Source organism: Aspergillus japonicus, assembly GCF_003184785.1.
Source record: "Aspergillus japonicus CBS 114.51 unplaced genomic scaffold BO86scaffold_10, whole genome shotgun sequence".
In the NCBI taxonomy this organism is placed as follows: Eukaryota; Fungi; Ascomycota; class Eurotiomycetes; order Eurotiales; family Aspergillaceae; genus Aspergillus; species Aspergillus japonicus.
This window is the reverse complement of record NW_020291647.1, coordinates 382,467-397,941: the sequence shown is the minus strand read 5'-3', so window position 1 is coordinate 397,941 and position 15,475 is coordinate 382,467. Positions and strand designations below refer to the sequence as shown.

Sequence of the window (15,475 nt, the reverse complement as noted above, 5' to 3'; positions counted from 1 at the left end):
TCTGACTCATGGATATACTGCTTCTCGATGTCGGGTGGGCTTGGAACTGTTGCTGCGGCTGGTCACTGATCTTTTGTGGGTGGTGAGAGCTGTTCACTGTTGTGGTGGTCAGGTCAGATCCCGGATACACATACACGGGTTCTGTCTACCTAGGCTAGACTCTTCGGCCTGGAAGTTATATATCCTCTGCCACGTAGAGAAACAAGAATGCAAAGTACAGGTTTATTTACAGAACAAGACCAATTCAGGCATACCAGCCAGCTGTAAGCCTGTAGCTCTTCTCTTTCCAAGCAAGACGTAAACATCGGGCAATTGAATCGTACGCGCCCAGATCAACAGTCCTTGCCACCCCGGCTTTCCTCCAAAGCCTGCTGGACCCAAGAGGGTTGAGCGTCCGCCCGTTTGGGACGGGAATTGGTGGTGCTAGTGAGGGGGGCAGAGGACTGTGCTTCGCGACGGGCAGTGTGGATGGAGCTGATGCAGTAAGAGCAGAGGATGACCGCCATGGTGAAGGCGGCTATGGGGGCGTTGAGAGACTGGAGATCGACATGGTCAGATAGGGTTGATGTTGTGGTGATCGTGGTGGTCGATTAGTCATTCTCATGGGAGTTTGGAGACAAGAAGAAATGGGAAAAAAAAAATAGTACAGTACGAGTATAATGAGTAGTACTACACGCCTGTCAACTTACCCCCGATGATCGGCCCAATGTCTTTCCGGCCATGATTTGAGAAAGCTTATAGGAAGGGTGGGTGTTTTGATAGTGAGATAGTTGACTGCATGTTCAGCAGCCACGATTGTTGTTAGTGTGGACAGGCTTTCGGGGGAACAGTAGCCGGGGCCAGGGTTGTTCCGAGGTAGACTGGGAACTGTAGAATTATCAGATGAAGGTCAGGACGATTACTAGTTCGAGCGGTAAGGATCGGGAACCGGGGACGAGGCCTTGAGTGCTGGCACTGCTTGGTAATGCCGCCTGCAGCCCGTTCCCGTTGGCCGAAGTACCCGCCATACCAGATCCAGACTAGAACGAACTGTTCTTCCCGCGGGCACTTGTAGTTAACTTAAGTGTACAGTGTACAGTACTCCGTACTCCGTAGACTACTTACTCAGTACGAGGGCAACCTTGTCGCGGCAACGCGATAAGAAAGGCTCCAACAATACAAATCAGCAGTCACTCACTCACTCAACCTCCCTGTACTGCACTTCCTGTACCTCTCCCCTCTGCCTTAGCTGCAGCAAACGGGGGAGCCAACGTCATTCCGAAGCCCGCGTTTCCTCGTATCTCCGAAGCCGGTCCGCGGAGGCAACGGGGTTTCTGGAAAGGGTCTAGCGCCGGTTAATAAGACGGACGGACTAAAGCTAGTAGTTCAACTTTCCCTCCCTCCATCAAATCAATCGACTATCAATCTTTCATCACACACCTTACCGTCCCCAACTCATCAACCCTTTTTCTCCCACCTCATCAACGACAACCACTTATTCTGCTCAAAAATACCATCATATCTTCCTAAAACTTCACCGCACGATACCCTTTTCTTTTTCTACGACTTCCACACAACCACCACAATGTTCCGCCGTCTCGTAACAGTCGCTCCCCGCGCCGCGGGCGTTCTCTCGCCTCGCATCATCGCCCCCGCCGTCGCCGGCGTGCAGCAGCAGACCCAGACCTCGAGCCTGCGCGCTTCCACCCCCTCGCCTCTCCAGCAGCAGCGCCGGGGCTACCACGAGAAGGTGCTCGACCACTACTCCAACCCCCGCAACGTGGGCTCGATGGCCAAGAGCGTCGACGTCGGCACGGGTCTCGTCGGTGCCCCGGCCTGCGGTGACGTGATGAAGCTCCAGATCCGCGTCGACAAGGACACCAACGTGATCAGCGACGTCAAGTTCAAGACCTTCGGCTGCGGCAGCGCCATCGCCAGCTCCAGCTACCTGACCGAGTTGGTCCGCGGCATGACCCTCGACGAGGCCGCCAAGATCCGCAACACTGATATCGCCAAGGAGCTGTGCTTGCCTCCTGTCAAGTGTATGTTTTTTTCCCCCGCTCTCTTCCCCTTCGCTTTGTATTTTTGGCAGAGTGTCATATCATGGTCATCACGCTTTCCTGTCCAACTAACTCGTCTCCCCTTATCCTCTTTAGTGCACTGCTCCATGCTCGCTGAGGATGCCATCAAGTCCGCCATCTCCGATTACTACACCAAGAACCCCAAGGCTGTCAAGACCAACCTGGCGGGTACTGGTGCCTCGATCCCGGACCTCCATGCTCAGCCCGAGAAGGCGGCCCCTGTCGCCTAAATACGACAAAAAAAAAAAAACCTTGAAGAAAAAAACAATCAATACCTACTTCAACAAAATCAAAACAATTTGAAAAGGCGATACCATGATACGAATTATTTTCCTTGCATCGTTTTTCCCCCTGACCCATTGGAACTGGATGCTGAGCAATACATGATGGAACTCGAGTCATGATCGCCAAGCCAAGCTAATGGTTCTTGTCTCCCGCAGCTTCAAAGCGAGAGACAAAACAAAGGCAACAGCTGTGGGACAAAATGCTCGCTGTTTTTTCTTCTTCTTCCTTCTTCTTGATTGTGGATCTGGGACGGAGTTGTCTGTTTCTTCGCTTCAATACTGTACAGCAATTTTGTGTCTTTTCTCTTTTTTTGTCTCTTTTTCTCTCTCTTTTTTTTGCGAGCTTTTTTCTCCCAGCTAAGCAAGGCAAGATAAGGCAGGCCATTGTGATTAAGTTGACTCAGTGATAACTACAATATATATCAATATTTCCATACCTTGTCCATTTTTCAACTTAGTTATGTGGAATGGAGTGCTGCCTGTTGTTGCAGCGGGATTTATCTGATTCGCCACCATCGACGTAGTGCGGACTGACATCATCATTCATCCATCCATCCATGGTATAGTACATCTGATAAATCGACACCTGAAGATTGAGGATCACCTTGCTTGATGATGAAAGAAGAAATCAACCCATACCTTCTATACTATCTGAGCCACTAAATATACACCTAGCTTTTCTCGAGGACATATTCTATCAAGCCAAAATCAGGGACCAAGATGCACAAGAACCACAAAATAAGGAGAATGGGGTTGAACGCCATGAAAATGCACAAACCGTGCGAAGCTGCAAGACGACCTCTAAAGCATATTACTTCCCACTGAAAGCTCAAGAGCGGGCTCCTCGCGGTGCGAGTTGGACGGATGCAGATAAATCGGGATGGGGTGTAGTAGACTGTACAGAGGAAGTGAACCAAGGTGCTCTATACCAACCCAAAGCGACTCTTCAGTGATAGAAGAACCTCGTAGACAGAAAGCTTCAATTCCACGCGCAGGAAACCGGTCCATGCGCAAAGGAACCGCCAGAAGTTTGAAGGACGGAGAACACCGCCTGTTTCGTGAACAGCTTCCATTTGTTCCTCGAAGACGGTGCGAGTTGCGTAGCGTGCGAGAATAAGGAACGTGCGCATGGGTCCTTGGCGAGTTTGCAGGTTTTCGTCAAGGCTGCGGGCTGAATTTGATATGTTAATTGTATGTAGCCATGCTTAGCAGGACGAACATTGACTTACTCAGATCGTTTGTCTTTAGGATCAGAAGGATGATACGAGGAACTTGGCCCAGCAGTTCGACGAGTTGTTGCAACATGCCTTCGCCGAGTGCACCGGACATGCTCTCCCTCTCCGCTGACGTGCGGGCGGAGGTGATGTCCTTTTTCTTAAGAACCATGTAATCTCGTCCAGTAATGGCGCTGGCGAAGAGAGGGAATTGCTCATCCGTTATACCGGCAACTTTGCGCGCGGACTCCCGCATGCGCATCTCGTCGGCTTCGATCACCGCCAGCCAGAGTTTTGCATAGTTGCGACGCAGGTCTTGGGGAATGTCCCGGTAGAGTCCATGGTCGTAAAGTACGACATCGAAGTTGTGACGACGACCGTTGGGGTTGGGACGGATGGCGATGTTCCCGCCATGTGGATCGCAGTGCAAGGGAGCGTTGTCGCCGAAAATCATCTCGTTGAAAATATGTGCCAATGCAGCGGAAACCTCATCCCGGTCAATGTGATTGGAATCCAGGAACTCAAGGTCATCGGGTCGTCGTCCGGAAAGGAACTCCATAACGAGAATACGCTTCTGAGCCCACATCACTAATAATCGTGTTAGTCCGCCAATCGACTCGGCCACATGTATGCTTAGGTAGATAACACACCTTCCGGAATGACTAGTGGAGCATCTGAATGCTTCTTGAAGTATTCCTTTGTCCGCATAGCATTTTCAGCTTCCATCCGAAAATCCAATTCTTGTGGCAGAGACAGGTCCATCTCTTTCGACAGCCATTCCAAATCGTATTCCGGGAAGAAGCGCTTTAACGTCGAGAAGGTGAATCGAGTCAATGCCAAATCAAGCGGCGCCCACTCTGCCAATGCAGGATGTTGCACCTTGACCGCGACTTTCTGACCGGTTTCCTTGAGCGTAGCAACATGCACCTGGGCGAGGGAAGCGGCCCCAATCGGCTGTGGGTCGAAGGACGAAAAGAGCTCATCGATACGACGACCAGTATCAGCCACGAACATCGCTTCAACGGACTCGATGGACGAAACGGGGCATTTGTCTTGAAGAGGAATGAAGGTTGTCGTCCATTCCAAGGGCAGCAAGTAACCCATACTGCTCAGGTGTTGTCCTAGTTTGATGAAGATCGATCCATTCTGCTCGAGAACACGCAGCGTGCGGTCCGCGCAACGCTTGTGACAGGCCCGGATCGCTTCGTCCCGTTCTCCAGGGGTGGACGTTTCTTGCTTGAGGGTAACACGGTAACTGATTGCGCGACCATGTGTGAGTAAGCCTGCCCTACCCAGCCAGAAGAGAAAGATCGGGTATACTCACTCATTGATACAGATAGCGAGTGCACCGACGACTCGTCCAGTGCGCGCTGCCGCACGGTAGTAGTGCTGAACCTCATCCGAGTATGCTAATACCGCAATGACAATAGCTCCGCCGATCACAACATATTTGAGTACTTTGTTGTGCGATTTCCCAGGCCCAGACTGCCTCGTGTCATTCCGTGCCGAGGTCGCGGAGGTGGATGCATTTCGAGTACAAAACGGGGGTAGTGATAGTGTTTGATCGACGATACGGGGTCGCTGGGTTGCCAAAGGGCGTGTGGTTGCAGAGGAGCGCAGGCGAGAAGTAATAGGAGAAGTCGACAGACGAGTTAAGGGGGAGTTCAGGTGGGCAAGATTGGATCGTATGACCACCGCGGGATCAGAATTGGCAGAAGCCCGCAGCGGGATGCGGAGCGCCGCCCTCATCCCGAACACGAACAATGCCGTCTAGAGAGCGACCACAAGTCGACAGAAACGAAGGCTTGAACGGTGTATTTCATCCGTGCCAGCACCAGAATCCCAGGGAGGGTTTGGTTGGTGAAAGAAGGAGTGCAGAGAAAGAAAAAGAGAGAGATAGAGAGAGAGAAGGACTATGGGGAGAGAAGGGAGGCAAGCGGGCGGGCAGGCAGGCAAGCCGCAGTGACCGCCGCGTCGCAATTTCCTCGCGACCTTTTTTTTTGCCTGGCCGGAATCGCCAATCGCCGCTCTTCCGCTCCCGAAGATCGCCACCAACCGGAGAACTTGGAAGCTTTTACAGTTTTCTCTCTACAATATGCAGTCATATGTGAAGTATGTGAATAGTTCGCCTTTCCTTGGTTCCTTTGTACACCACCATCTCCGTTCTCCCTGATTTGAATATGCATAGCGCCCATGCGAACGGCCGCAATGGATGTCATCAATGGTTATTTACAAAGTATCGGCCATTGCGACGAATCAGTCCCAGGATCCCGGTAGCTTGTAGCTTCCTCAAACAAAATACAATGCCCCAATCACTATGCTAGGCTACCTAAGCTGTCCAGTTTCAAGCGTCCCGATGCAGCTCTGCTGGATGATCGGGCGAAATGGGCCAGAAAGCAGGTCTGCAGGTAGCGAAAACTCAGAAGCAGAGCGCTGAGACTCCTTCCTCAATGCAGCCTAAACATGCCAGAAGGCTTGTCAGGTTCCCTACATCCGAATGACACGATCGGTGCAGCACAAGTAGGGATAGAGGCGTTGAGTCAAGGGGCTTTAGACGTCCAATCCGCCTCAGACTGTGTCGGACGACGGCGCTGCGGAAGAATTGAGCGACGACGCGATAGTGAGCTTGCAGGCCTGGTCTCGTCTTCCGCCAGGAAATCGACGTGAGATAGTCGGTTACCGACGCCTCGCGAAATCCTATTCCTCGAAGCCCCGGGTACGGGATGCGCTCCCGCCGTGAGGCTGGAACTTGGCCCATCTCGACTTCCAGGTCGGAGGGCCAGTGCTGAGTTACCGAGGGCATTTCGCGGATGGCGCTGGCTTTCTCGCCCGTCAAAGTAAGCCTTTGACTGACTGAACCGATTCATCTGTGGAGTGGCCGGGGCTGATTGATTTGCAAGCAGACTCGGTGGTGTGGTTGAATTACTCCGCCGTCGAACGCCTGGCTTGCGCTTTTCTAAGTGATATGATTCACTTTTCTCATTAGATTGTATCAGCTTGCCGGCCATGTCTCTGACCAAAATTGCTGGGTCATGTTCGAGTTCTCGAATTGCGTCTAGGAGACCATATCTGGCAAGAAGGCCACCCTGCTCCTCGCTGGAATCGCAGATACTCGATATAATGCGCAGCATATTGAGCCGTACCGCAGCTTTGTTGTGGCGTAGTTTCTGTCCAATCTTGGTGAATATGTCGGGTCTTGCGAAAGTCGATGCAATCGGCGGGCTTAGCCTGAGAAGCTTCTGGAGTGGCTCGAGGAGATTCTCAAAAGCGTTTGCCTTGGAGACGGTCAAACACCTAACAATAGAGTCTGTGAAGGAAACTCTTTCATAACGGTTATCAAGGAGATGCTCCTCGACCTTAGCAGTTTCTTCTTGAAGCCTATAATTGCGCGGTTAGCCTATGGTAGCCGTTATAGGAATCGAGCACTGACCAGTTGACAATAGCATCCAGAGCAGTAACTTGCCAGTAAGGGTCTGATAGAAGAGATATGTAGAATGCGAGTCCCTTGTTACGCCACAGTTCGCGACGACCGACCTTCCCAGAATGCGCCATGTCACAAAGAATAGGCAAGGCAAACTCCTTCAAAGGCCGCTCTGTTTTCACAATTTTCTGAAGAAGAGGCACAATGCCATTCAAAGCTGCGTCTTCTTGTCGAGACTTGTTCAGGCGACACATGTTGTAGATAGTGTTGAGAATTTGGTTGGAGACTTCCCGGAAGTGTGGGCGTTTGATGGTAGACCGTAACAAGTCTGTAAGAACATCAATTGCATTTGAGTTCTGAAGCGCGTCCAGTGTTGTAGAAAGCATTGACAAGTTCTTAATGAACTTCAGCATAGTGATCTGGTGCGACGGCGTCATCCGTCTTAATTCCTTCAGGACTCCTAGTCCGAGAGTCAGTGATTGATTTGAGTTTAAAGCGGTGTTATCGGCTCCCTTACTATGCAATACTGTTCGCTCTGCCACCATTTCTTTCACATGGTTTTCGGCCTGCGAGAATATGAAGAAAATGTTCGCAATCCGACCCTCGACGATCTCAGCTAATTCGCCATCTTCATCCAGCACGCGACTGAGAACGAGTGATAAGGGATCCAAGACAGAATTGCGTGACAAGATTCTACAAAAGTCATTCTTTGGCGTAGAACCCTGTTTCTCATTAGTCCATGCCTGGTGAATTCAACAGCGCAAGGCAGTACTTACCTGCAATTCAAAGACACTCCAAATTCCGTTGACGCCAATCAGGACTAAGTCACGCTCATCCTCATAGTCATCTTCCAGGAACTCGACTAGAACATTGAGACCACCCGCACTGACGAACATTTGCAGGGTTAGAGTTGAAGTTTGGTACATCTGCTGAACAAATGCTGCTGCTTCAAGACGAATCTCTCTCGGGTATTTCTTGGCGGCGAACTCATTGATGATGGGGATCCCGCCCACGAAGCAAAGATTCTCCTGGATGTCGTAGTCATTGAAGATGATCGCATTAACAATGCGCAACAGGCAAAGTATAATGTCACGCCGACGGCATATGTCCAGTATCTCCAAGATCGGCAGCATTCCATGAGCGCTAATAATGATGTTCTTCGTTTCAGGTAGGTCACAGAACACAGTCAACAATTGTTCGGAAATTTCCCCAAGTACGTCCTCATCCTGAGACGTTTTCAGGGAGCTCACAAGCCCTTCAACCTGGCTCTTAAGACGCGCATACTTGTCGCGTGCGATATTAGCCTCCAAGTCTGTTTCATCAAGACCCTCTTCGAGTTGCGCGAAAGGGTCATCTTCGTCATCCTGATCTCCAAGCCACGAGTTGTTAGACAACTTGGAATTGAGTCTCAAGGTGCTTTGGTTTGAGCTGTTCTCGCTCTCCGGCCTATCTAGAGCAACCTCATCGGCCCCTAAGATGTCAGAGAAATCTTCGTCGCGCTCGTTCTCAGCATATCGCTGAATTTCGAAGTCAGAGCGGGTGCGTTTGACGGATATTCGCTTTCTGAGTTGTGGTTCATGATCTTCAATGCGTTCTGGCGATTCTTGATACCGAACTAGTTCTTTGGATGGCGAGACTGGCGTATCGGTTTCTTCGTCGGCCTCCTACACTCCGGTCAGGACTTGAGGAAAGCTATAAGGCACCACATGCTTACCTGAAAGGCGCTAAGTTTGTGGTCTAGAACATCCTCATTAGCATTGATGAGGTCAGAATAATCCTCGACTGAGTTTTCTTTGAAGAAGGAGGTCGGTCTCTGTGGTTTGAGTGGTGGCACCGGGGTTTTGAGAATTGGCACATTGTGGTGAATCGCGGCTATGGTGGTCTTGGGCTGACTCGGTGTGCTCTCCACTCCTGCTTGTTGGAGAGGAAATGGGCGGATGGTTTGCAGGGGGTCTGCTTCGGCGAACCCGTTCAGGGAGGAATCATCGAAATCCGAAAAGGCATCGTCTGACTTGAGCACTGTTCCATCGAGAGATGCAAACGCTTTCAGCTTCTCAGATGACAACATGCCCCCAAAGTTGTCCTGCGGTCGAAGATGAGGCAGCTGTAATGCGCTTGGGGATATGGCTGTGGCGAAGTCATCATCCCAGTTGTCCTCCTCAGTAGACTCCGGGGATCGATATCGATTAACATGCTTTGAGACCGGACTTGGGAGTGTGTCCGTCGTTGGCGTATACCGAGACGGGCCCAGCTCTGGGCGGAACGATGCAGAGCCCTGTGTGTCGAACCTGAAAGGCTTGCGCAGCGTCCCCATTTCAGGAGAACGAAGAGCTTCGTTCCATTCTTGCACACTCTTCACAGCTTCCTCGTATTCGGTCGACTTCTTGGGAACCACTGAGTCTATTCTGCGAGCATTGACAATCCAGGGGTGCTTAAGAAGTTTTCTTGCCGATACACGAAGATTGGGATCTTTCTGAAAGCACTGCATCAAGAAATCCTTGACAGCCTGCGAAATTCCTCAGCATTGGGCAGACAAAGAGAAGGAGGTGGGAGAAAATACTACTGACCGGCGAGGCTCCTTGTGGAAGAGGTGGGTGGTCATCATTGACAATGCGGAATAAAGCTGGCATTGGCTGAAGATTATAATACGGCGGCTTTCCTTCTAGAAGCTCGATGACAGTGCACCCAAGACTCCAGATATCAGACGAAGTGGTTGCACCAGAGAGCTCTATAACTTCAGGAGCCATCCAGTACGGCGTGCCAACCACGCTGGATTCACTGAGCCCCGTCGTCCGACTGGCGACACCGAAATCTGCAAGCTTGACGAGGCCTTCTTTAGTGGTGAGGATATTGGCTCCTTTGATATCCCTATGGATGACACCTTGTTCATGCAGGTACAAAAGGCCGTGCAGCACTTGTGACATGTACAGGCCAACCAAGTTCTCAGGGAAGCGACCAAAATTCTTCGCAATGGAATGTAAAGAACCGTTCTCACAATACCTGAAATAGTTAGCGATTTGGTTATCTCATATTTAGAACAGATCCAGTACTCAAGTATGATGTTCAGAGTCTCTGCGGATTTCACAAAGCCTTGGTATTTTACGATGTTGGGATGCTGCAGTTGTATGTCAGCGTCATTTCAACTTTGGATGGAGATTGCTGAAGTCGTCGTCATAACATACATCCAAGTTCTTCAAGAGATCGATTTCCAACTGCGACACACGGAGTCAGCGACGACCGTGTGGATGGTGAAGTGGCAATTCATATTACCATGATGACCCGCAATTCGCTCTTCGGTAGATCTGCCAATTTAATTTGCTTGACAGCAACAGTCTCTCCTGTATTCCAATTGAGGGCTCTATACACCGAGCCAAACGCGCCTCTGCCTAGGCAGTCGCCCAATTGCTTTTGTTGCCACGGGTGTTAGTATGCAGTGTCCTAGTAAGACAAGAGGGCTGGCACCATACAAAGTCCTTGAGCTCAGCAACATCTTTCGCCGATGATTTGATCATCCTGCTGTCTTTCCCTTTGTCTTCTCGTTTGGTCGGGCTGGTCCCCAGTCTCGTCAGTCGTGATTTGGCCGGAGTGCCTGGTGTTTTGGACGGTGGAGGTGGCCCCTCACTCGGTTCGGATGATCGAGAGACCATTGTCCAAGGGGATTCAGATCTGGTGTTTTATCACTGCCCTGGGTCCACCGATATCCAACCAGATGTCTCAAACAAAAGCGATCGCTTAAACGACAAATGATTCGAAGAAGGCCGATGCCAGAAAATCGATCGGATTATTCATGTCAGCACAATCTGAGGTCTAGGCGCATTGTAACTGTCAGTAAAGATCACAGAAAGCTGCAGAAGATTGTTTAAGACAAGAACAAGCACTAGTATCGAGACTATATGGCATGATTGTCGTTAACGAGGAAAAAATCAACATACTGGCAGGGTACCTGTTATCGTCCTCACAAGAGCCGCGTCTGTTTAGCGCGTCGCTGAACATTAGAGCCTAGGCTCTTGGATCAAAGGAAAGACTCAAATACCTGCTCTGCTGCAAGATAATCGAGCACGCTAACCAAGCAAAAAGACGGGAAAAAACGAGCACTTCCTGTTGTGCTTGACGGGGCAAACGCAGGGACTCTCAGCGGGTGTTTTGAACTTTCCCTTTCTCCACAGCACCACTTGGCTTGGGCCATGACGCAGCGCCCGGCCGCTGTTGTAATCTCCGATCGACCTTATCAGAACCAAAGCGGAGTCTGGGGGCTGCCTCTAATTTAATGCATTAACAGCTAGACAATAATACACAATTTTTGCACTGCATTCTTTGTCATTCCAGACCATAGTTTCAGTGGTTGACTACACACATGCTTCGATTACTAATTGGGTATGCTCAAGAGGATTTGCTCAAAAGGGTCGAGATAAGCTAGTAAGATGCTAGAGTGGGTATCTTGTAAACACAAATCTGCCATGACTCGTGATGTGTCACAACTATTTTTGTGCTTCTCGAAGAAGACGCAAAACATCAGACGCAAGGTAGAGACTGCCAGCAATGACCAATGGGCCGCCGTTAGCTTCGTGACAGGCCCACTCGATTGCAGCAGAGACATCGCAGCCAAATGTCTGCACTAGACCGGTCTCTGAGATAGACTGCGCACATGAAGCCACTTCCTCAGTATCAGCCGGTCTCACCCAGGGCATCCCGTCAACAGGACCAAATGCAGTCACTGCGACTTTGTCACCAGTCCGAATGATGTTTTGGAATAGAGAGGATAGATCTTTCCCCTTTGAAGCTGCGATTACCCACGTAACATTGTCATGCTCTGTACGTAGCTTGCGATCCACATACTGCCCAAGCACTTCCGCCGATTGAGCATTGTGCGCGCCGTCAAGTAAGACGGGCTCTTCCCGGCTCACCAAAGGGCCCAGGGTGATCTTCTGTAAGCGTCCTGGCCACACCACGCTCGACAATTGTGGAAGAAGCATATCGACATTGATTTCGGGACGGAATCGATCCAGTGCCAGCTTAAGTGCAGACACTGCGCAGGACATGTTGGCTTGTTGATGAGGCTGCAAGTCGAGCGTCGCGAAAAGGCGGCCAAGTAATGGTGACTGGGTTTCTGGGCGGACAAAGTTCGACTCAATTCCCAGCTCCCTGATACGTTTTTCCAGTGTTCCAATTACTTCGATCGAGTTGGTGCCGTCCACCACACATGGAACTCCAACCTTCAATATGCCCGCTTTCTCGCGTGTAATCTGCTCGATGGTATCTCCGAGTAGGGACTGGTGGTCAAGTCCGATCTTCGCAATAACAGACACTAAGACATCACTCAAGATGTTCGTTGCGTCCAACCGGCCGCCCATACCAACTTCAACTACGCCGATATCGACTTGTTCATGATTGAAGATCTCGAAGGCCGTTGCAGTCAAGAGCTCAAATTCGCTAGCACCGATGCCGAGGGTTTGGTCTCGAAGTTTGACTCTAGCTTCGATTTGTCGAAAAAGTGATTCCTGGACAACATCTTCGCCGATTGTGATGCAATCCCATCGGTCGATCAGATGGGGGGAGGTGAAGCGACCACAGCGCACTCCGCCGGCAGACAGCAGGTGAGATAGGTAGGCACTGATGGAACCTTTGCCGTTAGTTCCAGCAATGTGAATGGCCTTCCATGACAGCGGAGTCTGCTGGAGGAGGCGGGATATCCGACTCAAGCCGAGCTCTATCATCCCTCAATATACACACTGATAGGTAGCTGGGAGGGTTCAAGGCTCATAGCCAGCGAGCAAGGACAAAGACAGTTGACATGGAGGAGGTGTACGGAGTAGTTATCAGTTAAACCCGTCCGGTGCTCTCAACGGGAAAGTCAGCAGCTGTCGGCAAGATAATCGGAAATCGGGAAAGTGCCCGATAAGAAGTCATTGCCTTAGGCCACCACTATGCAGCCTCACCATAACAACCTGCAAAATTAGTACAATATGTTGCAGTAGCAGCGCAGCATCACTTTGATCCCTACTTCAGTGAAGTAGTCATTTATAGTCAGACACATACTCATAGTGCAGGATTTGAGTTTGTAGTCTAGTGTTTGTTATCTTATCCTACATCTCCAGGCCGCGGTAAACCTCAGATCTCCCTCCATCCATAGTAGCACAATAGCCGCCGTACTGGAATATACGCGTGTGGCGATGGCGCCACACATTTGTCCAGCCGCCGTTCCAACAACAAACCATCCCCCCAAAAAAAAGCAGTTGGACAACCCGAGGCGCTACGGCGGGCCTCAGGCGCCAATATCGTTGCCTCCGCTTTTTTCCTTTACAAGGAAAACCATATCTCGCTGTTTCTCCATCGACATTCGTCTTGGTCGTTGCTCCCCGCAATCTCCGTGCTACTGTGCTTATTAGCCTTCTGCGTCAATCTCCCTTTGCTTCTGGATGTGATAGCTTTTCTTCAATCTTCAATCGCTCTAAACGTGATTTTTTCTCCATTCGCTCCTTCTTCGCATTTACTGTAACCATGGGTATTCCGTGAGTATCTATCTTCCCAGTTGGCCGTCAATACTTTACGCGCCCTGCTCCATTAGGCTAAAGCGGCCGGGACAATTGTCTTGACTGACTGGTAATGATATAGGATGTTCCGGGAGTCTTCCCCGACAGAAGACACGAGGAACCACGCTGCCAAAGATAGCTGCGCTGCCGCACGCTCTGCGATTCGTCGTCAGGCCAGCGTTCGCCGCCCTTCGCGTTATGGCTCTGTCCTGCGCAATGCCACTTTACGCACGATTTCCCCACAAACCCTGGCAGAGGAGATTGAGCGCCGCGAGCGGGAACGTGAGCGCGACTCGAATAGCCTACAGCGCCATGGTCGCTCGCCTATTCGGGCGCTGACGTTGGCAGACCTGGTCGAACGCGAGCGCGAGCGCGAAGCGAATGGTATACAGCGTCATGTTCGCTCGCCTCTTTCGAATGCTGCTGCCGCCGAAGATCCGTTCAATCTCACCGCTGGGTTTCTGGACCCTCTGCGAGCTCGGAACGCACGCCGCATTGAACAACGGCGACTCGATAATGCTCTTCAGCAAGGTCGCTCGGGCCAACAACAACAACAACAACAACAACAACAACGCCTGAGGATACCGCGCAATCCGATCATGTCCGACTTTCAGCGCCCCGCTTCTCCCGGTCTAGATGCAAACAATAGGCAGGATCAAGATCACCCTCAATTTACGCCTCGCTTTGCCCCTGCAGTCGCATATCACGGGAGCGCTTCCCCACATGCGCGACAAGATGCTCTCCACCTGTCACCCTTCCCCCTGCCTGATGGCTTGGGCCCAGATCCGTCTGCGACACTTACTTTCCCCTCTTTGCGGCGTGTTGGTCAGCGGTCCATCAATGATGCCAGTCGTCCAAATCAGGAATCACTCATAGATGGTCTGGGCGATCGCCAAAGGAGCCTCAGCCCTGATGATGACCACGCCAATGATGCATGGGAAACACTTTTGACAACGATCACGCCTGACACAAATCTCCCCAGTGCTGATTCATCATTCAATTCAGCGTCCGCGCCCGGAACGAACGTTCCTGTGAACGGAGCAATGAGAAGCGCCGCCGCCGGCATGCGGCCCGTTTCAAATTCAACGTACTCGGGTCCTGGAGCAATGGAAATAGTCCTTGATCCATATCCAGAATACTTGAATCCATGTGACTTCCCACCGAGTGCTACCGAGTCCGAAAGCGACTCAGAATCTGAGACTTCGAATTCCCTGTTTCGGCGTTACCGTGCTGTTCGTCAATTGGAGTCTTTGAGGCGAGCTGTGGATTTTCAAGGGGCCATGATACGCTCCCAGGGAACCGCAAGACGGGCACCCGAAGTTCAGTCAACTATGAGTAGCCAACCTCCGATACCCACTGTGTCGTTTGCCTTTTCCGATTCTTCTAGCGATCAAGACCTGCATCAGGTTCGGGCCGTGCTGGACCGTCTCACAAACCGGCAGGACCTTCCTGACGACTTTTGGGCGTCCGTTGGATTGTCTCGCACTCTCGGTCAGCGTGAGAACGACGAGGGAAACAACGAGCCAATCGACGGCAACACAATCGACGGACCGCTTCGTCGTAGCTAAACAGCAGCCCCTTTCATTCGTAATTTTCCCCTTCTGTTTTTATTTTGGTTGTGGAACTGTGATAGACAATACTCGTTATGCTTCACTCAAGATACCGGGCAACGCGCAGAATTCTATGGTTGAGTTTCTCTTTAGCGAGGATGATGTATTGCTGGGCGTTAGCGGTGTGTTCTGATACTTTTTTCCATCAAGGGCGGCGGGCACCACCTGATACGGAAATAATCTTCTCCATACATACTTGTTTTGTTTTCTCTGTACTGATAACTCAGATGCCTTCTATTGATGTACCCTCAATCGCTAAAAGTCGATGTATGTCCCAAAAAGAATTTCAGAGCCATAATCTTCAACAATTCGCCTGCTTATAAAATCGGTACGCCGCCCTGAAGTTTCAGGCAAGC

General features: G+C 50.9%; 7 protein-coding genes across 7 annotated transcripts; 3 read left to right on the top strand and 4 right to left on the bottom strand.

Moving 5' to 3' along the window:
• Positions 1-332: 332 nt before the first annotated feature.
• On the bottom strand, positions 333-722 carry BO86DRAFT_397435 (uncharacterized protein; the record flags this gene model as incomplete). Its single annotated transcript, XM_025673499.1, has 2 exons — positions 333-536; positions 690-722. The coding sequence occupies 2 exons, from the start codon at positions 720-722 to the stop codon at positions 333-335; spliced, it is 237 nt and encodes a 78-aa protein (XP_025530017.1).
• Positions 723-1,394: 672 nt separating this feature from the next.
• BO86DRAFT_387237 (putative iron-sulfur cofactor synthesis protein (Isu1)) lies at positions 1,395-2,310 on the top strand. The gene is made up of 2 exons (XM_025671542.1): positions 1,395-2,021; positions 2,136-2,310. The coding sequence occupies exons 1-2, from the start codon at positions 1,565-1,567 to the stop codon at positions 2,288-2,290; spliced, it is 612 nt and encodes a 203-aa protein (XP_025530016.1). The 5' UTR covers positions 1,395-1,564; the 3' UTR covers positions 2,291-2,310.
• A 59-nt stretch (positions 2,311-2,369) lies between these two features.
• BO86DRAFT_12991 (uncharacterized protein) lies at positions 2,370-2,769 on the top strand. The gene has a single exon (XM_025666094.1). The coding sequence runs from the start codon at positions 2,481-2,483 to the stop codon at positions 2,703-2,705; it is 225 nt and encodes a 74-aa protein (XP_025530015.1). The 5' UTR covers positions 2,370-2,480; the 3' UTR covers positions 2,706-2,769.
• A 10-nt stretch (positions 2,770-2,779) lies between these two features.
• BO86DRAFT_387236 (ABC1 kinase family protein) lies at positions 2,780-5,495 on the bottom strand. Its single transcript, XM_025671541.1, has 4 exons — positions 4,883-5,495; positions 4,209-4,813; positions 3,574-4,146; positions 2,780-3,515 (listed from the first exon to the last, which is right to left on the bottom strand). The coding sequence occupies exons 1-4, from the start codon at positions 5,305-5,307 to the stop codon at positions 3,268-3,270; spliced, it is 1,851 nt and encodes a 616-aa protein (XP_025530014.1). The 5' UTR covers positions 5,308-5,495; the 3' UTR covers positions 2,780-3,267.
• Positions 5,496-5,937: 442 nt separating this feature from the next.
• BO86DRAFT_12904 (sepH, kinase required for septation) lies at positions 5,938-10,746 on the bottom strand. Its single transcript, XM_025666088.1, has 10 exons — positions 10,447-10,746; positions 10,250-10,384; positions 10,162-10,191; positions 10,030-10,094; positions 9,547-9,979; positions 8,694-9,485; positions 7,756-8,643; positions 7,497-7,701; positions 6,989-7,439; positions 5,938-6,936 (listed from the first exon to the last, which is right to left on the bottom strand). Exons 1-10 carry the CDS (start codon positions 10,624-10,626, stop codon positions 6,099-6,101), a joined length of 4,017 nt encoding a protein of 1,338 aa, XP_025530013.1. The 5' UTR covers positions 10,627-10,746; the 3' UTR covers positions 5,938-6,098.
• Positions 10,747-11,231: 485 nt separating this feature from the next.
• On the bottom strand, positions 11,232-12,995 carry BO86DRAFT_446558 (dihydrofolate synthase). Its single transcript, XM_025676531.1, has one exon. The coding sequence runs from the start codon at positions 12,691-12,693 to the stop codon at positions 11,458-11,460; it is 1,236 nt and encodes a 411-aa protein (XP_025530012.1). The 5' UTR covers positions 12,694-12,995; the 3' UTR covers positions 11,232-11,457.
• A 319-nt stretch (positions 12,996-13,314) lies between these two features.
• On the top strand, positions 13,315-15,395 carry BO86DRAFT_446557 (uncharacterized protein). Its single transcript, XM_025676530.1, has 2 exons — positions 13,315-13,488; positions 13,592-15,395. The coding sequence occupies exons 1-2, from the start codon at positions 13,478-13,480 to the stop codon at positions 15,075-15,077; spliced, it is 1,497 nt and encodes a 498-aa protein (XP_025530011.1). The 5' UTR covers positions 13,315-13,477; the 3' UTR covers positions 15,078-15,395.
• The last annotated feature ends 80 nt before the right edge of the window (positions 15,396-15,475 follow it).